This window comes from Carassius carassius, chromosome 24 (genome assembly GCF_963082965.1).
Source record: "Carassius carassius chromosome 24, fCarCar2.1, whole genome shotgun sequence".
Classification (NCBI taxonomy): domain Eukaryota; kingdom Metazoa; phylum Chordata; class Actinopteri; order Cypriniformes; family Cyprinidae; genus Carassius; species Carassius carassius.
The window spans coordinates 14,602,292-14,626,546 of NC_081778.1; the positions used below are offsets into that span (position 1 = coordinate 14,602,292).

Consider the following 24,255-nt stretch of genomic DNA (forward strand, 5'->3'; position numbering starts at 1 on the left):
TCTCCCTTTCCCAACCCCCTCTTCTCCCCCCAGACCCTGTCTCTTACTCATAAATAAATATATTTGCATGTTTGTGGACTTAAATTGAATTTATTGGCTACCACGGCAATCATATCATATGTATCTTTATAGATAAATTTATCGTCTATATCTTTACAGATAAATGTAGAGAACTTTTATAGTACATTTAAATGGATAGTTCACTCAAAAATTCTAATTGTATCATTATTTACTCACCGTCATGTTGTTCCGTCCCTGTTGGTTTCTTCTGTGGAACACATTTTGAAGAACACTGGGGTCAAAACAACACTGGATCCCACCGACTTTCATTATGGAAAAAAGCACTTTTTTTTAACAAATATCTTTAAGAAATAAGAAGAAAATCATAAAGGTTTGGAATGACATGAGAGTGAGAGAATGACAGAATTGAAATGTTGGGGTTAACTGTCCCTTTAAGACCTCATGTCTGCATTATGTATTTAGTTTTTTCATCAACACATAAGAAGTATTTTCGATTCTGTGCTAATGCATTCTGTCCCTCACCTTAATACAAGAAACACATTTCAAACACAGTTCAAAAAGCCATCCCAATAAAAGACTTAATAAAAAAATTAAATAAAAATTGAAGGCAGTGAAATACAGTTCCTTTTTCTCCATCATTTTCTGATCCTGCAGTGTTCTACATCTGTTTGCAGCTTTTATACAGTATATAATGTGCCACTGAAGGTCACCAACTTTTACAAGCTCCTTCGTATACCTGTGGAGGAAGGTCTGGCCTTGTCACCCGCGAGAGAGAAAGAGGAGATAGGGAACACCGCAAGTTACCCACCCAGTAGTGTCACCCCCCAATGAATCTTTCAGCAGACATGTGTGTGTGAGAAGGTTTTGAGGGGGCAGGGGCAAAGCGTCAGGGTGCTCTTTTGATAGCCCAACACAGTTGGCTCAACCCCTCTGTGTGGGGGTAGAGAGAGAGAGAACGAGGTGTACAGGGTGAATTCTGCGTGTAGGAAAAGAGAAAGAAACAGAGGGCCCTTTTCTCTAGATTTACCTGTGGAAGGGAATGAACAAACAGACGAAAAAGAAGATAAGGAACAACCTTGCCATTGAGAATTGCCTCGATTAAATGTGCCTCAAGTTCTGCCCTTGTTCTCCACCTCAATAACAAGAATCTCTTTCTCTCTCTCCATTTTTAATCTCTGTTCAACGCCACTCTGACAAAAACTCAAGGGAGTTCAGTCTGACTGTGAGTATTCATTTCCATTCATCCTATTGTGTTTATACATTTATTTATGAAAATATATGTTCTTTTGTGAAGGCATCCGGGTGCTTGTGTCTGTAAAGACTACAAGTTTTTGTGATCTTCATCTAAGGCCATTTTATTGCTTCAGTACTTGAAGTCTGTGGGTCGTGCAGTTCTGATTATCACTGAAGAGAGATGTACAGTGAAAAGAAAACTTGAAATCCAGCTCTAGGGCACATAAATAAAACCAATTATTTCTGTAACTCAAGCCTCTGTACACGCACTCGCTCTCAAGCGCTCCAACAGGTAATTTTATCCTTGGCTAGCTGAGCAAAAATCCCTCCCAGTGGAACAGTTTAAAAAGACAGTTCATCCAAAAATGAAAACTCTTGTCATTATTTCCTTACCCTCATGACGTTCAAACCTGTGTGACTAACTTTCTTCAGTGGAACACTAAAAGAGAAACTGTATTTTTAATATACTAGTCAATCTTTCTTTAAGTGAATGTGATAGAAGCTTTAAAATGCTCATAAAGGCACCGTAAATGTTATCCGTATGAATAAGGTAAACTCCAGTGAATATTGGAGATTTAAAATTTTGGGGTGAACTAACCCTTTAAAACCCTAAAAAGCTCCATAGAAGTGTTGCATTATGTTCTACAGTATGAACTATATTTCATGTCTTGTGAAAGCCATATGACAGCTTTGTTTGAGGAACTGACTGAAAGGGCCATTATTCAATCCACTGAGATGTTAATCGCTGCAAATCAGTCCGCTGAACTCTCATTCATGAGCAATGATTTGCTTACAAATCTGTACTTCTTTCATAAACGTGCCATGAACTGCTAAGATAGATGTCATTTTCTTGATTAACAACTTTGTCCTTTTTCTTGCTTAAATTGCTTAAAAAGACTTAAAATGCAGTGTGAAAGTTGTATGGACCACTTTTATGGTTCTTTTGCATCCTTCTTGAGGCTTAAAAGCTCTAGTCAATATTCAGTACATACCATAGAAAGAAGGAAATCTGTTGTGTTTTATTAAGTGATGCTGTGTAATGTCTCTTAGAATAACAGAATATCTTCTGGTTCCTCCTGTTTCTGTCAGTCATACGCAGACTACACCATTTACTCCTGTGCTTTTCCCTCGCTGTCTTGATGGCAGCTAGGCCTGCTGTGATGCTCCTTTGCTTTCTTTTGCTTCAGGGAGAGGAAAGAAATCATCATAACTATCTGCCCTGCAGGAGGAAGACGTATCTTTAAAGCCCCCACCCCTTCTTCCCCTGCCGTCTCTCCATTATGACCTTGCTGGCATCTGAGAGGTCACTGCTCATACGCAATAAGTTTCGCTCAGGTAAGAACAAAGGAAGGATCACAAGACTCTATTTAAGTTAAGCTGGTTTTGAAAGCCCAAGTGTGAAGCTGTCTGTCTGCTCTGGTTGGTGATGTGAGGTCTGATGAGCAGCTCCTATAGTGGATGGGATTGATGATGGGAGTCTGAAAATCCAAAAGATTTGGAGATTTACCTGGTCTTACAGAGCAGCTGGCATAAAATGAGGGTGGGCTTGCTTGAATATTCAGGGTAAAATGCAGCTTTATGTAACAAAAAAATTTGAGTCACTAATACTACACTACTAAATCATTTGAGTTCCACAATCAGAATACTTTTTTAAGTAACTAGTAAAGTAACACATTACTTTTAAATTTACGAGAAAATATCTGAGTTACTTTTTCAAATGAGTAATGAAAGTTTTCCCAATTAGTCACTTGACACCTCTCCTGTCCCTGTGTTGAGAGAAATTGGGAGTGAGGTGCAGAGGCCGAGGGACTTCTTTCAGGCTTATTAATTTCACTTTTGGTGCGAAAGGGCCTTTACAGTCGCCAAAAATAGAACTTTTGTGTTTTTTGTTATTAAGAATGAATAAGCAAGCCCAGCTAAGGTGACAAAAAGTAATGTAAAAGTAATTCCTGTCAGGACCACTATCGTCAAAGATAATTGACAGTTAGCATACAGTTTGGGTTGGCGGGAATGGTTCTGTTCTGGGCAAGAACTCCCTGCGCATCCATGCAGCCTAGCATTGATAAGAGCAGGGAGAGCAGAGATAACCCCCATAGGGTAAACAGAACAGAACCAACATAAATGTATTACAGATTTTCTTAATGTTCAATAATTGAATGTACACATTTTAGAAATTAGTCTGATTCAAAGGGGAATCAGAAGGCCGAGTCCTGACAGGACGAGAGGAGGAGTTGGGGATAGAGGAGGGTAATTAGCTATTGAGCAATGCGAAAGCTACTGATAGTAAAGGACATTATATAAAGATGCTGTGCTGTTGTATCCCTAGGTAGATGTGGATCAGCTGATAGTGAGCTGATATGAGCTTGACTAGCGTGACCTGCCAGGAATAATGCTATGCTTGATGTAATACATTACTTTCCATAAAATGCAATAATTGAATGCAGTAATAGAAATGCTAGCTTTTTATGGAGTAGAACAATATTGTAATGCATTACTTTTTAAAGTAACTATCCCCAACAGAGGTCAACACCTTTAAAGGCTTTGAACTTTGAACAATGCTTTCAAGCAATCATTCAGTTCCCTTTCAAGGGAACTTCGAACTGCGTCCTCTGAGGGGACACTATGGGGAACACCTCGTCGTGACCCGTGTCTGAAGCATACTTTGAAAAACGCCAACGTGTTGGCCGGCGACAGCCTCTGACGTCACTACCAGTGCGACTATAAATACGCGCCCGTAGGACCCGTCACTTATCTTCTTCGTCTTCAGTTGACTGTTTTGTTTGAAGCGTGCATCTGAGAAACGACCAAAACGGTAAGAGCGATCTATTACTGTTTTCATCATGGCTTCCACTAGCAAGGCGTTTAGACGGTGTGTGCATCCGTGTCAGCGTTATATGACACCCGATGACACACACACTCTTTGCGTCTCTTGTTTGGGCGAAGAGCATGCGCGCGATGTCCTTGAGGGGGCGGTCTGCGTGCACTGCGAGCGTTTCTCTCTGAGAAAGCTCCACTCTCGTTTGTCTCTCTTTTCGAGGAAAGAGGGACAGCCATCTGGATACCGCGGCTCAGGTCCCGCCGTTGCCGAGGCACGGAGGAGAATGAGCTCGTTGGAATCACAAATGGATCTCGCTGAGGAGTGTAGAGAGGGACCTTCCCTTTCACACTCTCCGGCGGCGAACGAGAGCGAACTTCGGGAGGCAGATGTGGTATCATTAACCCATTCTGACACTGAAGTTAGTGCTCTGTTGGGTTCTACCCAGGAAGAGCAGGAGATGTCTGAGAGTGGTGAAGAAGCTGAGGCTGAGCCTTCTCAATCCTCCTGTCCCGCGTATGAGGAGATGTTAGAGGTTATGGATCGCGCCACGGCAAAATTAGATTTGCCATGGAAGCGTGCCAGTAAGGTGGCGCCACGAGGTCGCCTCGCTGAGCGGTACTTGTCTGACCATAGCCCTCCAGCCCAGGTGAGCCTTCCATTCTTGCCTGACTTACATGCAGAAGTCGAAAAGGAATGGAAGAGGCCGTTTTCCTCTCGCATCCACCGGTTTCAGCATACGAGCTATGCTAATATCGAGGGCTTGCATGAGAACGGCTATGAAAGGATGCCCCCTGTAGAAGAGACGCTGGCTTGCTATCTCTCTGTGGGGCAAACGTCCTCTCTTAAATCTCCCGCTTTGCCATCTAAGCCCCTCCAAGATACATCCCGCTTAAATGGCAGGTCATACGCGGCAGCTGGTCAGGCTGTGGCTTCACTGCACATGATGGCGGTGCTCCAGGCCTACCAGGCTGACCTGCTGAAGGACCTGGATACAGGTGAGGGCCTTTCACCTGACCAGGTAGCCGAGCTGCGCCGCACCACAGACCTCTCTCTCCGAGCTACCAAGCAGGCCGCCTCCTCCATGGGCAGGTCTATGGCGGCCATGGTGGAGATGGAGAGACATCTGAAATCCACGTAAAGTGGTAAGTGTGCACGCAAGACTTTGCGCACTTTCTGAAATCCACGTAAAGTGGTAAGTGTGCACGCAAGACTTTGCGCACTTTCTGAAATCCACGTAAAGTGGTAAGTGTGCACGCATGACTTTGCGCACTTTCTAAAATCCTGTACGGTAGGGGTTACGCGCTTCGCTTCGTTCCCTTTCTTCTTTCTTATGATGATTAGCCCTGGGTTCCATGGGCTTCATTCAACCAGTGTGTATTTGTTATACACCTCAAGCATCGCTTCCCTCAACATGAGGGGCTGGGTGGACTCCCACGTATTGTGGTTATCAGGTGGTAGGCTTCATCAGGCCTCCCTGATGGTGAGCTCCCACATACTGTGGTTGCCAGGTAGTAGGCCTCACCAGGCCTCCCTGGAGATTTAGCTCCCACATACTGTGCGTCTCCACTAAATAGCATATTGTGGTCTTTTCAGATAGTAGGCTTCACCAGGTCTCTCTGAAGGTGAGCTCCCACGTTCTGTGGTTGCCAGGTAGTAGGCCTCACCAGGCCTCCCTGGAGATTTAGCTCCCACATACTATGCGTTTCCACGGGGTAGCATATTGTGTTTTTTTCAGATAGTAGGCTTCATCAGGTCTCTCTGAAGATGAGCTCCCACTTACTGTGGTTGCCAGGTAGTAGGCCTCACCAGGCCTCCCTGGAGATTTAGCTCCCACATACTGTGCGTCTCCTCTCTATAGCATATTGTGGTTTTCAGATAGTAGGCTTCACCAGGTCTGTCTGAAGGTGAGCTCCCACGTTCGGTTGTCGCCAGGTAGTAGGCCTCACCAGGCCTCCCTGGAGATTTAGCTCACACATACTATACGTTGCCACGGAATAGCATATTGTGGTTTTTTCAGATAGTAGGCTTCACCAGGTCTCTCTGTTGACGAGCTCCCACATACTGTGGTTGCCAGGTAGTAGGCCTCACCAGGCCTCCCTGGAGATTTAGCTCCCACATACTATGCGTTTCCACGGAATAACATATTGTGGTTTTTTCAGATAGTAGGCTTCATCAGGTCTCTGTGAAGGCGAGCTCCCACATACTGTGGTTGCCAGGTAGTAGGCCTCACCAGGCCTCCCTGGAGATTTAGCTCCCACATTTTGTGCGTTCCACTAAATAGCACATTGTGGTTTTCAGATAGTAGGCTTCATCAGGTCTCTCTTCAGACGAGCTCCCACATACTGTGGTCGCCAGGTAGTAGGCCTCACCAGGCCTCCCTGGAGATTTAGCTCCCACATACTGTGCGTTTCCTAAAAAGCAAGCTCCCGCGATTTGTGGTTGTCAGGTAGTAGGCCTCACCAGGCCTCCCTGGAGTCGAGGGCTTTCAGTTTCCACTGAGGTGGTTATCTGGTAACAGATAGTAGGCCTCTCTAGGCCTCTCTGTAGGTGAACTCCCACATATTGTGGTTATCAGGTAGCAGGCTTCACAGGCCTCTCTGAATGTGAGCTCCCACATACTGTGGTTGTCAGGTAACCTTTCAGTACACACGCTAAGCCTGTGTACTTTCTCAAATCCACATGGTAGTCAGTGTGCACGTTAACGCTTTGCGCACTGTCTGAAATCCACGTAAAGTGGTAAGTGTGCACGCAAGACTCTGCGCACTTTCTGAAATCCACGTAAAGTGGTAAGTGTGCACGCAAGACTCTGCGCACTTTCTAAAATCCTGTATGGTAAGGGTTACGCGCTCCGCTTCGTTCCCTTTCTTGGGATGATTCGCCCCGGTGTTCCTTGGGCTTCATCCAACCGGTGTGTACTGATTGTACACCCCAAGCCCCCTCAACTTGGGGGGGGCTGTGTGGGCAATTCTCGGGTAGTTCAGCAGCGCTCCCCTTTTCTGAAAGGGTCACCTATGAGCATGCTGCTCGGAGCTCGGAGTCTTCCTCTCTTGGGAGACTGATTCCTGGTTCTTCAGAGCGCTCCAGTACCACATACTGTTTGAGACGCTCTGTGAGAGCAGGCATCCTGCTGAGGCAGGGGCTGAGGCCTCCAATTGCTCTGCTCCCGGGCCATTCTTCTACGAGCTGCTCTGACAGAGTTCCACGAGAGCCCCTCCTTAGAACAGTATTTGTTAATCCATGTTATGGTAAGTGTGCACGTGAAGTCTTTGCACACTTTCTGAAATCCACATTGTGGTTAGTTCGCACGCTAGTCTCTGCGTTCTTTCTAAAAACCCTAGATGGTAAGGGCTTCGCGCTGCTGCTTCGTGCCCTTTCTTGAGTTGGTTTAAGCCCCGTTCATCTTGGGCACCACTCCACCTAGGTATCCTCGGATACCTATCTAGAACAGGGCGCCGTTACTAGAGTGCTGTGGGGACAGCCCTTTCGGCAAGTTTTGCGAAAGCTAGCAGTAGCCCCTGTGTGACAGGCAAAGACTTGGTAGAGGAAAGTGCCAGGCTCTTAGCCGTATCCCTTTAAAGGAATCTCTGTGATTCCAAGCCTTTAGCTCTACCCCGGGCCAGGGCCCTAAAGGATAAGTTGGGTATGTAGCTTAGGCCTTTGGCCGTAAGGGATAATGTCATAAGGCAGCCGTCAGACCGTCCCAGGGGCGACTCCCGGTGAAGAGAAAAGCGGTAGAGTTGGTACTTAGTGTTTGCCATGATTCTGGTCTGCACTCCCCTCAGCATGGCGGCGTGGGTATACTGTTTCCCATAGTGTCCCCTCAGAGGACGCAGTTCGAAGTTCCCTTGAAAGGGAACGTCTCAGGTTACGAATGTAACCATGGTTCCCTGAGAGGGAACAAGACACTGCGTCCTCTAGCTCCCTGCCATGCTTCGGACGCAAGCTTCACGAAGAAGATAAGTGACGGGTCCTACGGGCGCGTATTTATAGTCGCGCTGGTAGTGACATCAGAGGCTGTCGCCGGCCAACACGTTGGCGTTTTTCAAAGTATGCTTCAGACACGGGTCACGACGAGGTGTTCCCCATAGTGTCCCCTCAGAGGACGCAGTGTCTCGTTCCCTCTCAGGGAACCATGGTTACATTCGTAACCTGAGACGTTTATCTTCATTTTCTGTATAATAGAATCATAATTTCAACTCATTATCATTGGAATATAAAAGCATTCTCAAATGAGTTCTGAATGGCTGATATGATGTGGACCTCCAAAGTTTACCTACCAACCCATCTTCACGAGGTTCCATGATCTCTCATACTTCCCCATATTGTACAAATGTGGCCAGCACAACTGGTCCTCCCTGAAGGACATGTGGACAGTGGACAGATTGTCTTTGTTGTCCCATCTGTGGTTGGAACCCCTTCAAAAGCGGTGCCCTCTCTTCTTGGGTTCCATATCTTGCTGGCAAGATTCTCAGACAAATGTCCAACAGCACTCTTTGGTCATTTTGACTCTGCCGTCAAAAAATGCATTCAATTGACACTTTTTAAACAGTTTAGCTAGTATTCAAAAAGGGACTGTCATTTTTAAAAGGAAGACTACATTCATGGAAAGCAAGGAGAATGAAATGCAATCAAAACCTCATTCTGCTCTGGTACTGACCCTTCAGTGAGCTGTGACCCTGGATATGTTGTGTTATGTTGTGAGAAAGACAGCTGCCTATCTGAAAAAAAAAAAAAAACCTGGTCCATGGTGTAAAAACAAGGGTAAATGTATAAAATGGAGTTTGGAAAACAATGTTGGAATGTTTAATTTTAACAAAAGTTTATATGGGCTATTTAAATGAAAGTCTTAATGCCTAAACAATTCATGATCATGAACAAATAAGTAATTTGTATAGTGTTAGGATGAATATAAGGTTATTTGCCAGTATTGGTATTTATAAATCTATGTTTATGAAATTGACATTTAAATTATTACATATCCAACAATAATGTATTTTTTTCATTATTTCATTACAGTCTACCAGGCAATTGATTATAGTCTTCTTCTTCTTCTTCTTTTTTTTTTTAATTAGGTGTTGATTTTAGCAAAATATGATGTATCAGCTATGGAGGGGTCTTGTATTATTCTGAAGAGATTAATATATTATATTTGAATAAATACCAGCAGTTTTTTAGCAGAATTTTTAGAAAATCTGATTTCAGAGAGTTCGTTGAATATAATTATACTGAAGTATACTTGTTAATTTTTCAGTCAAGAGTTCAGTACCTGAGAACAGAGTAAAAGTGCTCCAATCAACCACAACAGAAGGGCTGCTTAATGCACAGAAATACTGCAACAGGAACTGCTGAAAGATGCTAGGACTTAAACTAGGGTAGTACAAACTTACCCCAAATTACTTATTAATACTTTTATTCTTACCCACAATGGCTTTACACAATATTAACATTTTGGGGTCAAATGCTGATTAACAGTTAATGGTTTAAGTGAAAAGCTAAATTGAACTTCAGAATGTCTTAGTATTGGGTTTGTCCTTCTTGATTTTAGCAATATTTTACTGTAAAACCTAATGATAATGTTCTCCAGCATAATTTGAGAATGAGCCCAAGATCTGACCATCTGTACAAAGCAGTTCACATAATATGCTGAATATTTCTTAGTCGTTTGACAATAACTGGTCTTTGTTGTACATGTTTGGAAATCCTAAAACTTTAGGAATTAGAAGGGAAGTAACACGAGAAGTGCTAGCAATAAAAGTTTCAAACATGGTCAAGAACAGTACAAGCTACAGCAAGGGATATAAAAGAAATACAAAACTAATTTAACTGAAAAGTTTAATCATACATTTGGATGTTTTTATTATGTATTGATTTTCAGGCATTTAAATAGTAATATAACAGGTGGTATAGTTAGTATCATAAAACTTGAACTATCATTATGCATCAATGCCATTATGCATCAGAGCACAGTAGTCATTACTATAAGCTGCCATGACACTCAGGGAATTTTTAATCCCAGTATTCCAACCTGATTTGGCTTGATGCCACTCAGCATGTCATTCTCTTCCAGAGTGAAGTAAAATCAGGAAGAATTTACTCAGCATGAATCACAGCGAGACAGGGGGTAATAGACGGAGAGAGAGAGAGAGAGAGAGAGAGAGAGAGAGCGGGACAGCTGGATGGGGGATGGGAAGGACGACATAAATAGACATTCAGAGGGATAAATAGTTACCCCCTTCCTCTCACGTCCACTCTTAGATCTCAAAACTCAGCACAGACAGAGGCATCATGGGACAAGCCACCATACCTCATGACTCCTCCCACCTCTGAACTAGCTGTAATTCACCTGCTGGTTCAAGCATGCGTTTGTTTGTGAACAAGTATAGAATTTCTTTTATGTGCCACAAACAGGGTTTGACTAAGTTAGTGAACAATGTATGTCTGCAGTGCCTAATTCATATCGAACTCATTTATGATCATCCGAGTGGTGCAGTTTTCTTGTAACATGCTGGGCTTACAGATAAAAATTAAGATATATAATTCACAGAGAAAACCTGCACTTTCCTTAAGGTGGGAAACTCAGGCTTGAGAGTTTTCTGCAATACAAAGACTGTGTATATTAGATAAGGTATTGTAAATATTGTTTTTACTGCATAATAATAAATATACTATATTTTTCAGTTCTGCAGTTGAGAATACAGAACCGCAGACAGCAGAATGAACTTAATGCAGAGTCTGGTGAGTCTCTCTCTCTCTCTCTCTCTCTCTCTCTCTGTGAGTCGGTGTTTATTTTTTATTGTACTTAGCCCACAGGAACTCTAAGAAATCTCCCCTTATGGGGCAGGAAAATCATGATATATTTGATTCACAGATTTCAAACCAGATGGACTGCTCTCTTTATGCATTGCAACATACTAGCTTTATAACAACTTTTCTGCACCGTTCTGTTCATTCTCTGTCCTCTATAGGTACAAAGGCTTCTGTCCCTGATAAAGTTGGGGAGAAAGAAGCCAGCAGTAGTTTGGTGAGCCATTATTTGTCGATGTCTTAGGAGAAATAGTAAAACATAGAGCTAGCAGCAACCAAAAAAAAAAAAAAAAAGTGGCTCCATGAAACAGCTAATTAATTTGAGGGAGACGTTTCAAACTAAAACATACCATGGTTGGATCTAATAGCCCCCGTGCTTGACACACTCCTGTTACAGTATGTGTGTGCCTTTGGTTTATATGAAAACAGACTGACGTGAAACAGGATGCCAGTGTAGATAAGCAAACTACCTTCTGATGCCAAAACAGTCTGATAATTGACATGAGTTTGTCTTCAACCTCTTTAGCATAATTTAATGTTTGTAATTGCATGTCTAGTTACTGTCGCAAACTATTGGTATTAGTCGTGAGGCACTGTTAGAACAGTTAATTATGTTTAGTAAGACAGTAAACAGCAGCTGGTTCAAGATAATTACTGTCAGGAGGGGAAAATGTAGTCTTACAGGAGAATGTTACCATCCAGAGCAAACAATTAGTTCTTTTTTGCATCTTCACCAATGTGATATATTTCAGTAACTATTGGAGAAATAAAGATTTATAGTATTTGTTGATGTTGTTTTGACTGGATGTTTCTCAATGCAGTGTCAGAGTGAAGATGGTGCCACTCAGAAGTCGCCCCCGGGTGGTCTGACTGCTCAAACTGCACCAGGTGATACATCATCCACGGCCATTTAGAGTTTGTCAATAGTTCCTGACCTTCAGTCATAAAAGAATATCCCAATAACAGTACTGAAAAGATCTGTAAACTTGAAGCTGGAATGAACAGTTTGTCCATTATTCATTCACACATACATCTGTCCCCGACTCTCCATTCATCAACAGCTCTTTGTGTTTGCAAGTCATCCATGCACTTATTATCAGTAGCTTTCTGAATGTCTGAATTGGATTACCTCAACAACTTTTGTGAAAAATCATTCATATCTGTCTTTATAATATTCCTCCTCTTCTCCTCTCTTATTATAAAGCAGAGCGATTGATCTGCCTTCACATTGCCCATCTTTCAATATTCATTTTGTTCTCTCTCTGATTCTCGTTTCGTGTTCTCTCTTTCTCTTTCCGTATGTCTCTCGCTCCCAGAGAGGAGTTATAGCAGAGCTCACAGGCAAAAGAAAGCCCGTCTGGTTGAGGATCTGAGAGAGAAAATCCAGAGTCAGCCTTTACCACTTGAACTCCTGCAGAACAGTGAGTCATTGAAAATAACTGAAGAAAAAAACAATCCTTACAAACTGAGCATAAACTCAAGCGAAATATTTTATCTACACAGACAAACACACACATATGCTTATATTATAGTATTATACTAACATTTAATTTGCGTCATATAATTTATTGTAATTGTAACATGGTTTACACGTTAACACATTCAGTTGCTTTTTAAAGACAGAAAACTTAATATAGTATGTTTAAACAATTATTGAGTTGAATGACATTGACATAGTAAAAATGTGCATATACAGTAAAGACACTAGACAGAGGTAAATGAACAATAACAAACAGTCATAAAGACACAGATGTATTTTTATATGTAACATCTATCTATGTTATCATAATTTAATGGTCACAATTAAATAGTTCAGATGGCACACATCATAAAGCAATTTTAAAGGGCGTCTAATCGTTAAATTAAATAAAAGAGCAATTAAAAGTTGTTGTTTTTTGTGTTTTTTTAGCCAAAGGAATTCAATATCTTTCATTTTTCTTCATGATATCGTCCTTGATCAGATCCAGTCAACTTAAAAGATTCCAAACATTTTTTTTTTTAGAAATCACGCTGCACAGAATTAAATGCAACATCTTAATTTGTTAAAACAGTTAGAATATATAGATTGTATCAAATATAATTGTAATGCATATTGTTCATTGCTATTAGAGGTGAAGTTTCAATTATTTTCCCACTTTTATATGGTTATAATACCTTAGTGTACCTAGTGCATTAACACTTATTATATTCACTGGCGCTGATAGCCTTGTCAGCAGTGTTCCGGCACCCAGTGTGGTTGTTCTTTGGGTGACCCAAGTTCGAATCCCAGTGTGTGGACATTTCCAATCCCCTCACTTTCTCCCACTTTGCTTCCTGTCAACTCTCCAACTTATAAATTAATAATTCTCACAAGGTATAGACATGTAAACAAACATTATATTACAGCTGCGCATTTCCACATATAGCAGCATTTGACTTATACAGAGAATTGTTCAGAAAAGCTTACATTTGCTCACATTTCCTTTGCCTCAGCTTCTACATTGCCATCAGATGTCTTTGAAGATGACAACTCCTCTTCTGCCTCTGCATCTCCCGAGCAACTCGGGATGCACCAATCTCCTGGCTTATCATCATCACCTGGGCAAGGAGGTGACCAATCGCTGAGTGATGTGTCATCTGTTGCTACGCCCATCAGCCCAAACAGTGTACAGGTATAAGAGGCATAAAACACCTACACAATATTAGACTACATTACCTGACAAAGTACTTTTTGCCTTGCATCCTTTTCCTCAGTTTAAAAGAGAAGTGAGCAATTTTGTGAGCAATGTGGTATTATCTAAATAATTCTCTGTTTAAATAAGCATTGCTACCAGCCAAACATAGCAGCACTGGGTCGACCAATGATATAAGAATGGGTACCAGCTGTTTGCAGTGTTTGGATTTTTTTTCCCCCATCCTACTAGTGGTGCAGAAATTACACATTACACCTTTACATTCAGGTTAAAAAGTTGGAAGATGGTTGTTTAGAATTTTCAACACTATCAACTTCACCTTTTCAAAGCAGTGCAGACTGGCGTTGCTCCCGGCAACTGAGTGCATCAGCCAACCAATGACCATGACAGTAATGGGGTCAAACTCCATATCAACAACTGGGAGATCCAAAGGGTTGTATGTGCCCTCCCAGACACCACCACTGCTGCCAAAGGTATGCACTCACACAGAGATTTGAATTAATAATTTGTTTAACTCCTCGCCCCGTTTCATTCTTCATTATTTCTCTCATCCACTTGCTTATGTCATTTTTCCAAATTATATTGCTCACATTCTCTCTTTGTATGCCTCAAGACAGCACAGCCTTCAGCTCCATCTTCTCATTCCATTCTGGGTGGGTCCTTAACTTCATCCCGCCCTCCACGGCCACGAAAGCCTCGTGATTCAAAACCTAAAATGAGGAAGTTGAAATACCATCAATACATTCCCCCAGATCAAAGGACTGGGACTGGAAGCGGAGCTGGAAGTGCTTCACAAAAGCAAAATAGCAGTCAGGCTCCATCCACTGATTCATCTTACTCCAACCTCTTGCAACAACAGCAGGTGTACTTACAACTACAAATTCTTAACCAGCAACAACAGCTACCTGTGACAAACAGGTAAGCCTTCAAACAAAGCACTAATGAAATAACCATGATTTAACTAAAGCTGGGTCCATGTGTACAATTATTATTATTTTTTTTTACGGATTCCAGATTATAGAATATTATGACATCTTAAGTAAAAGCCATGGCAGACTGTGCAACATCATTCTTTTATGTCACTCAAAACTTTCGCCAGGTAGACGAGATGGTGCCCCCTTGATAGTTGGTGCCCTATGTGGGCCGTGTAATCCTTGTATAGGAAGCATGGTACTGTGATCAATAAACATTGCAGCCGAGAGAACTGTTGACAGTTCAACAGCAGTCACAATCGAGGAAGCAGAGATTTATCACAAAGCATTTAAAAATATTATGCATCACTTACCAAATTTGTAAATGCACCAATAAAATCAAATAAATCTAGGCATCACACACTAAAGTGTGAAGATTACACAAGTTATTCCAACCACAACAACCTCACACTGAAACACATGCCTCCCAGTGCTATAGATTCACATCAGGTGTGAATAAACATGGATGTACAGGAGCTGGCTAGTGGATGGTGCTACTCTGTGCTCTGGGTTATGAAAAACACAAGCCAAGCTTATTTGGATGTGTTCTTGGGCGGGTAGAGGTAGTTAGTAAGGCCTCAATAGACTGCAACAGGAGTCGAAAGTGAGTACAGTTTAAAGTCTTCCTTGAGAGCATCAAACACTCCAACATATGTAATATCCACTAACTAGATGGCATCATAGCCTGACTTTAAAATATCAGGGTCTGTAGCTATCATACACAACATAAAAACAAATTTGAGCCCCCAGTATTCCATTCTGGCTCTGATTCGAGGCATCTAACACAGACTTGCCTCAACTGTAAATCGGGGCAAAAGCCAGGGTTATAATAATGTAGTGTCATCCGGTCCTGTACAATGAAAGATGAAGAAGATTTTATGATATGATGATAAATCTTTTGGGATCCTTGAAATTGATCCCAGACAGTAAAATCATAGCTAAAATCATACAGTGCTAACCTGGCATAAAAGATGCTACTATGTGATCTGAATGGTAAAAATTTACTTCAGAATAGCGTTATCATAAATACTTATTTATATACCTATATTATACATCCAAACAATAGTGAGAACCATTCGAAGATTTCTGGAACTACACCTCGAACTTCCCCTCAGTCTGGAACGCCATCAACAAACCCCTCTACTCCTGATACAAGTCCCACCCACCAGGCAGAGTTACTTCCCTTAAACCTTGATGACTTAACGGTAAGAATCTTATTGGTTAAAGGGTTACTCCACCCAAAAATGAAAATGTCCAGGTCCAGGAAAGAATGAAAACCATCGTCGGAATAGTCCATCTGCCATCAGTGATTCAACCGTGATGTTGTGGAGCGACGAGAGTACTTTTTGTACACAAAGAAAACAAAAATAACTTTTCTTCGTGTACAAAAAGTATTGTGGTCGCTTCATAACGTCACGGTTGAATCACTGATGGAAGATGGACTATTCTGACGATGCTTTTCATTCTTTCCTGAACCTGGACAGTGTTATTTATTTGGCAGTCTATGGGACAGTCTCAAGTCTACCTGTTTTCATCCAAAAAATCTTAAATTGTGTTCTGAAGACGAACAAAGATTTAACGGGTTTGGAACGACATGGGGGTAAGTGACAAAATTTTTTGGTAGAGTAACCCTTCAAGATAACTCACTCTAGATCAGGGGTGTCAAATCCTGCTCTTGGAAGGTTACTTTCCTGAAGACTTCAATTCCAATCCTGCTCCAACACACCTGCATGTTACTTTTCAGTAGGCTACATACGAAAGCTTAGGCAACTGACTTGCCACAGTGTGCTATCAGACAATGACTTCACAGGCAGCGTTTGCACATCAAAATACCTGTTAAAACTGAAGGCATTGCAGTAGACAGGATGTCACAATAAATTGTTTTCGGATGTGTCTTTTTGCCTTCCTTATTTTTCAGCTTTCAAACACAACTATAATCTTGAACACCTTGATTACCTAGTTCAAGTGTGTTTGATTATGGTTGGAACTAAACTCTGCAGGACAGTGTCATTCAAGGAGTAGGTTTGAACACCCCTGCTTTAGATGATCTGGTTTTCATAAACTGTTTGTAGAAACAAGCTTTGTATAGAACATTGAATGTATTTCTTCTCATTCTCAGGTGTCAGTTCTTCGGCAGCAGTTGCGGAAACGTGGACTCCCAGTTTCTGGCACGAAGCCTGCACTATTAGAGAGACTCCGTCCTTTCCAGATGCCTCATCCCCCATTAACACCTGCGTCGCTTTGCCAGCTTGGGGCCACGCAGGAGCCCTCCCAACCTGCCAGCCTCAACCGAATCCCTACCAGCTTAGACACCTCTGCCAACCCTGCTCCAGTGTACATCAACCCTTCGGGTTTAGCAGAGCAAAGCTTAGGTAGTGATAGTTACCACACTTCTCCTTCTTCTGCTGGCTCCAGCCCCACCTTACATAGATCCTCCCCTCCAATGTCCTCTTGTTCTACATGGAGGCCAGGCCAGGCAGTAGATGAGCTAAGTGTGGAGCTGGAAATGAGAGAGAGGATGAGGAGCAGACCCAGAGAAGGAGCAAAGGACAATCACGTGAGTTTGAATACTTGACTAGGAGGTGAATCCTTTGGAAATTTGTAGCATTTTGTGGCACTTTTTTAATCTCTTTATTTGTGGTGAATCTATTTAGTTACAAACACTTTAAGTATTTAATGTATAATTTAATTCCTTTTTTTTTCTTTTTCTCAGCTGTGTGAAAGTTCCCTTCATCCGTTCCTGCAACAGGAGCCAGGATGCACCAGAGGGAAACCAGACACAGGTGGACAGGAACTGCTCTTTACGTACTGCACTGGTGATGGAAAAGTATGTACTTTCAGTATTTAGTAAGACAGAATGCGAACATATTACTGCATTATTTAATTGCATTAAGCTATCTTGTTGTTCAGGAAACTATGGGGAATATTAGGCCAAATACAAGAACTAATTTCACATCATACAATAAAGTAATTCTTAGGAATTATTCCTAATCTTAGGTGAACTGCTGCCAGCTTTGTGATGCGATTGGTCAAGACTTCGATTTGCCAATGCAAATCACTGCCAGTCCAGCACAAGCATCACCTACTGTCCGGAGTCTGGAAGAGGAACTACAGGAGGCCATTCAAAGAGTGCAGGTTAGTGTATTTGAGTTTGCGTGTTGTCTGCTGTCTGACAATTACCATGTTATGCAGCTATTGATGTATTGACTGTTGTTCATCAACAATGAGCACTGAGCGTTCGACTTACTGACCACTCTTTCTTTCACCATGTTAGATGGACCCAAATCAATCCATAGATGACATTTTGGATGAGACTATTGGTTGTTCAGGTGAGTGAAATTTGACTAGTGGCGACTGAAGTTTTTAAGGACAGGGGAAGTAAATATATTGCTTACCAACTGCAAAAAATTTACTAAGATAAAATTTTTGGCTGGGCAGAAATGTTTACATGCTTATGCTGGTCACAGTTCACAAATAGGTTATACACGACAAACATTTCAAACACCATGAATCATGTCTTTATCTTTCAGATAACTCTTTACTGATCACAGATGTCCAGTCAGCCACTAATGTCCTTTCAGGCTCTTCCCCTGACCCACAGCCTGACCAATCACAGTCCACCAAGCGCCAAATAGATGACAACTTCCTGTCCTCTCCTCTGTGCTCTTCGCTTCTTTTAGAGCTTCCTCCCTCACCTAACAATGCTCCACCCCTCAGTTCAACCCCAGCTCCCCTTCCTCCTCCCCCCATCTGCACCACTCCACCATCTAGGTCAATGTCCAGGAAAAGAAGGTCAGAGGTTTCTCCTTTTGACCCTGCTGATTGGCTGGAGTCCTTGACCTCTGGCCTACACCCATTGACCACCCCCATCGCCCCATTTCTAGAGAGCGATTTTGGCCTTGACTCAGACCTGAACATCAACAGAGTCCTCGACCTGATGGTGGAGCAATGGTGAGGAAGGGGACGTAGTGTGTGTCTGTATGTGCGTATGGCTAATTGGATGCATGATTGGAAATTAAACACCTTTCAAATCGTGTACTCTCGAGGGAAGACCCCTAATCCTTTCATTTGTTTCTCTGTTTTTGCATCCATTCATCTCTGTCAACTAATGTGACCAAACAGACCTGACTAGTGTTGACTGCTAACCTCTACTCCACGCAATGTCGAGAGAAAGAGGGAAATAGAAAAGGAGATATGCTTTGGTAACTCGTACAGAAAGATCCACAAAGAGCATGTGCACATACGTCACACTTTCACAATGACTTGTATTTTTTTATAAAAGCTTTAAAAAAAAAGTGGCTTTCTCCATTGATTTGCCTCTTGCTTCAGTGCCAGACAAACTGTCGGCATGTGGCAAGTGTGTGAAGCAGCGGGAGCTTCAAACAATCTGTGTGTATTTGCAGGGAAGTGTATATGCTCCCTGTATGTGTGAGCACGCTTCTCTTGGCGGCTTTATCTGCGTGTGTGTTTGTGTTGCTGCATACACGCTGGCCAGCATGTTCTGTATCTACAATTTCAATGCACCATAAATGAGGTGCCTAAAGCATCCACTTGTTTCTGTTTACACTGGTGTACATTTTTCCATTTAGTTTCAAGTTATGTTATGCTTTGTCTGGACTAGTGCATCATGGGACTGATGTTAACCCAAAAGCATTGGCCCAACAACAGAAAAAAATGCTGGTCTGAGGCCAGTATGCACCTTCAGCGGGATTGAAACCACAAATTAGGTTAGGACCTTACAAGAAATGTGTTTTAAAAAAGCCTACTGTAATTAAATAAGAAAGTATATAGGTATTTGAGCTGATTGATCAGCCTGCCCAGAAAACACTGTGTAAAGTTAAAGTGATCTTTCAACCGCTACAATTTAAATTTCCTTAATGGGACCTATATAACATCATCTTCCATTGTTGTTTACAGACATTTGACCTTTTGACTGGCCATTATTCATTTCTCTGGACAATGCAGTACATTACTCAGTGCAATATGCTTCCAAGAAAGGGCACAGGAAAACAACACATTTAAATGTCCAAAGAAAGTGAAACATGAACTGTTTATCCTGTTCCAGTCTTATATGTGAAAGTGTATGTGTAAATAGGACAATGTATTTGATAATCAAATGTATTGCCCTGAGTGCAGTATGCAGACAGGTGCTGGAGAATCACAGCATTTGTGCAGCTGGACTTAGTTCTCAAATGAATTTTTTTTTTTTTTAATGTAACCCTACAAAACACAACTATTGTTTCTTTTAAGCCACGTCTAAGTAAATCAGTGACCAACCAACCAAAATGCAAACATGTCAAGTGTTTGATCTGACATATTCACTGATATATTTATTGAGTAATTTATTAAAACTCTGCCAACTATCCATGTAAAGGAAATACAATAAACTCAAAATAGTAAAATTAAAGTCTTAATTGATTTTCCCATCTGTGTCTGTCTCATTTTTCTTTTATGTTTCCAGCAATAGAAGAATTTAAGATATCTGATGAACTCGGCATCCACAGAAAGTGTGAAAGTTTTATTATTAAATATCTTTGGTAAATTTAGTACATGTGAAATTACTCTTAAGAAGTCATGGTGATCACTAAGCTTTCATTTTATTTTAAATGTCCCTTAGGCTGCCTCAGTGAATCATTTCACTGCCCATAATGTTTTTCTAGTATGGTGTCAGCAATAAAGTCCTGTTACCCAGTTTCAGTCTAGCCACCTTTGCTGGAAATGCACTGAGCCTCTGTGAAATTCATTTAACACAAGTCTACATTTGTAGATAGTTTAAACTTAGCAGGAGCTTGATTGCTTTTCTACCTACATCATTGTTAGTGTTAAACTGCACTGTAAATCATCTGAGCAGGGACGGCTATTGAAGATGCTGGTTGGTAAAAAGAAACACAGGCCTACATCAGGCAAGCCTTTTGAAAATGTCTTCTCATAGATTTGAAACACTTCACACCAATCATATTAATTCACACCAACTGATTAACTATTCAGTGATCCTAATAAACAGGGTTTTCACATGCATTATTCATGTTTGTTACCTTTTGCAAAGCAGAATTTCAGCTTCTCTGTGATTTAATTAGTTGAATGTGTTAATTAGATCGCTCAGAATGTTTGACACAGTGTGTGAGCTCACTAACACAACATGATAAATCATCTTGATCAAAGAAAATATGTCAGATTGGAGGAAGCTTATAAGGAGCATTGACTCATAATATTATGATTTATTATAGTTAAGGATAAGTGTCCTCTTTTGGTAGGACTCTACCAATTCCAATTTTAATTCATGGTTTAATACGCATTACTTTGCAGAATATTGCATATACTGTATGTATATATATATATATATATATATATATATATATATATATATAACTATAAGTATAGTTGAATATAAGTATTTTCTTACACAGCTTTCTGGAATTCTTGAATTTGTTTGGTCATTGAGCTGTTTTATTTTACTTTAATTACTGCTAATTAGATTTCACTCCACGGTCTCTCTCTTTCATAATTATGGTCAATGCGGATTAATATGGATAAACAGTATTTTGGAAATGATAAGCATTTTGCTTATGAACTGTCAAATGGCGAGAATGGAGTAAAAAGCTGCAGTGTTTGACCTCTAGGTAGATATATTTTTTTCTCTGTTGCAACTGACTATTTTCCTTAGCAGAAGCATTAGGTCTACAAGTAAGATATCAAATCATGATTTCATGTTCACAAGTAGCCATTGTGGACACCATCTCTTACTCAAACATTAAGAAACACTGATACACATATCTGATGTGTGTCTATGATTGTGACTTTACAAATGAGTGATGAAGGAATAGGCTTTCTGCAAACTTCAAAGCATGGAAACACATCAAATTCAGTCTGACATACTCAGGCAAATTAAGATGAATAACGTAGTACATGGATATTTTAGTTTGAGCTGCATTTGAAAAGTAGAATCTTCAGAGGGATGAAAGGTTCTTAAACACGTGAACTGTGTTAAACGAAGATAACCATCAAATAAGCAGCCTGATCCAACATAAATCAAGCATGCATTCACCCGTCTCCAAACTGAAGGCCTCGCTTGAGCCTATCCAGCGATTTAATGCTCTGCTCACGTGAACGGTATGTAATGAGTTTCCGAATAATGACTTCTGCTGTCACGGATAACCAGCTTTCTTCCTTGGTGCTGAGTTTTACTCCCGCTTCATGGAAATTAATCACTAAAAGGGACATTTCATGTGTAAAGCAGCCAAGCAGAGTCGAGGTCGGGTCTGTGCGTGCGTTTTGTATCAATGTTCTTCCTCAGCGCGGACATGCCGGGACGCACTGTGGGTTATTAGATCACTGGAAGAAGGTCAGTTTGGTTCGATCGCACACAACCGACCCTGATCAAACCCCCATCGGGTGCACGAGCGGAAGGAGCATTTAATTGCTTGGATTTGGAGCAACAGTGCGTGATCAGACACTTGTAATGTGGTTTTCAAATGTCCAGTAAAGTGCAGCAGGGGTCCATGGAATGTTATGTAAAACAAACAGAAATGTAATAAAATATATACATTAGCTGGCAGACAAATGCTCTCCAAGGCTGCATTAATTTGATCAGAAATAAAGTTAAAACCGTAATGTTGTGAAATATTATTATTAAAGATTATTAGATTTTCTACTTGAATATTTTAACATGTATAAATAATTAAATAATTACTCACCACAGCTGTTTTCAGCATCGATAATGAGAACAAATGTTATTTGTGCAGCAAATTAGCATATTATAATGATTTCTGAGGGATCATTTGAGACTGGTGTAATTGCTGCTGAAAATTGAGCAAATTATATTAAGTATATCTCTCTAATCAGCCAATCACATGCATGTAGACATGGTCTAGACGATCTGCTGAAGTTCAAACTGAGCAACAGAATGGGAAGAAAGGTGATTTAAATGTGGCATGGTTTTTGGTGCCAGTAGGGCTGGTCTGAGTATTTCAGACATGGCTGATCTTCTGGGATTTTCACACACAACCGTCTATTTGAATGGCCCAAAAAAATCCAGTGAGCAGCAGTTCTGTGGGCGAGAATGCCTTGTGGTCAGAGGAGAATGGACAGACTGGTTCGAACTGAGAAAAAGGCAACAGTAACTCAAATAGCCACTCATACAAATGAAGTACGCAGAAGAGCATCTATGAACACACGACAAGCCTTGAAGCAGATGGACTACAGGAGCAGAAGACCACATTGAGTGCAACTCCTGTCAGTTAAGAACAGAAAACTAAGGCTACAATTTGCATGGGCTCACCAAGACTGGACGGTAGAAGATTTGAAAAAGGTTTCCTGGTCTGATGATTCTTGATTTCTACTGAGACCTTCGAATGGTAGGGCAGAATTTGGCATACACAACGTCCTGTCTTTTATCAATGATTCAGGCTGCAGCTGGTGGTGTAATGGTGTGGGGGATATTTTCTTGCCACACTTTGAGCTACTTAGTACCAGTTGAGCATCATTTAAATGCCACAGCCTTCCTCAGTATTGTTGCTGACCATGTCCATCCCTTTATGACCACAATGTACCATTTTGTTATGGCTTCTTCCAGCTGGATAACACGCCATGTCACAAAGCTCAAACAGGAGATTCGCTTCATGTATGTGAAGCCGACAAATCTGCAGTAACTGTGTGATGCTATCATGTCAACAATGTTTATAGCTCTTACCATCTATACCATAGCATCTATACCATGATTAAAGCAGTATTAAAGCCATACGTGTGAGTGTGTGTGTGTGTGTGTGTGAGAGAGAGAGAGAGAGAGAGAGAGAGAGAAAGTGAGAAACCATGAGGAGCTCATGATCCATGCTGCCTGCCTGAGCTTTTATCGATCCCGTTAGATTCTCTTACCTTGACCGATCATAATTTTTACAACTTGAGTCGTATTCACTCCATTACACACTGAAGACAGACCACACATCAGTGCTATGTGAGAGCCCTGCTGGGAACTGGAAACTTTTATATATTGCTCAGTGGTCTTGTGTGATTTTGATGATATTTTTGTTACAATGTTTCTTTTTTCGACCAAATATAAGTTGCCTTCTAGTATCTTTGAAAGGTCTGGAGGGTTTTGAAATTTACTTCAATTCCTCCCAATAGCATGTCCGCATGTCCCCTTTATTACAGAACAGTTAATTCAAATGTCAAATCAAGGAATGTCAGTGTGCATATAAAAAAAAAAACCCACTTATATAGTATGATTTTCTAAATTTTTAACATTGAGCATGTCCACATTCAGGTCAGCCTCCTTCTACTGACTGACTCCTATATGAAACTGTGGTAAAATTATTGTGTTTCTGGATAGGGTTATCAAATTATGACCATACAGGCTGCATTCCAGGAGATAAATAGAAACATTTATATATTCAAGGTCTCATCATGCATGTATTATGTAAATGAAAGTTGCCACCTGATCAGCCAGCATCTTACATTTTCTTACATTTTTCGTTTTCAGAGAAAATGCAATAATGGTTAGTCGTCATGTTAAACAGCAATTGTTTTCAACTGTGCTCAAGCCATGTTTGGGTTTACTGTGTCTCCATCTTTCCTTAATGGTCAATAGTCCCAGAGAGTCCATTTATAAATCAGCCACTAAAGATGAAAGAATTGATGGGTTAGTTATAATAACCAATTAGCACAAGTGCTGGAAAACCCAAAGCAATTACACTCTTAATCAGCTGCTCTCGCTGACCCTCAGTTCCTCTCAGGCTGATGA

At 41.1% G+C, this 24,255-nt stretch overlaps 1 protein-coding gene across 3 annotated transcripts; it reads left to right on the forward strand.

Moving 5' to 3' along the window:
* Positions 1–919: 919 nt before the first annotated feature.
* On the forward strand, positions 920–18,791 carry LOC132102887 (myocardin-related transcription factor A-like). 3 transcript variants are annotated; one of them, XM_059507593.1, is made up of 14 exons: positions 920–1,243; positions 2,442–2,589; positions 10,751–10,807; positions 11,038–11,093; positions 11,698–11,764; positions 13,349–13,527; positions 13,878–14,021; positions 14,162–14,466; positions 15,586–15,724; positions 16,639–17,076; positions 17,233–17,346; positions 17,517–17,654; positions 17,794–17,848; positions 18,050–18,791. In XM_059507593.1, exons 2-14 carry the CDS (start codon positions 2,535–2,537, stop codon positions 18,472–18,474), a joined length of 2,172 nt encoding a protein of 723 aa, XP_059363576.1. In that variant the 5' UTR covers positions 920–1,243; positions 2,442–2,534; the 3' UTR covers positions 18,475–18,791. The 3 variants fall into 3 exon arrangements, with proteins under 3 accessions (XP_059363576.1, XP_059363577.1, XP_059363578.1); XM_059507594.1 differs by having other exon boundaries at positions 921–1,243; positions 13,881–14,021; XM_059507595.1 differs by lacking the exons at positions 920–1,243; positions 11,038–11,093 and having other exon boundaries at positions 2,449–2,589.
* The last annotated feature ends 5,464 nt before the right edge of the window (positions 18,792–24,255 follow it).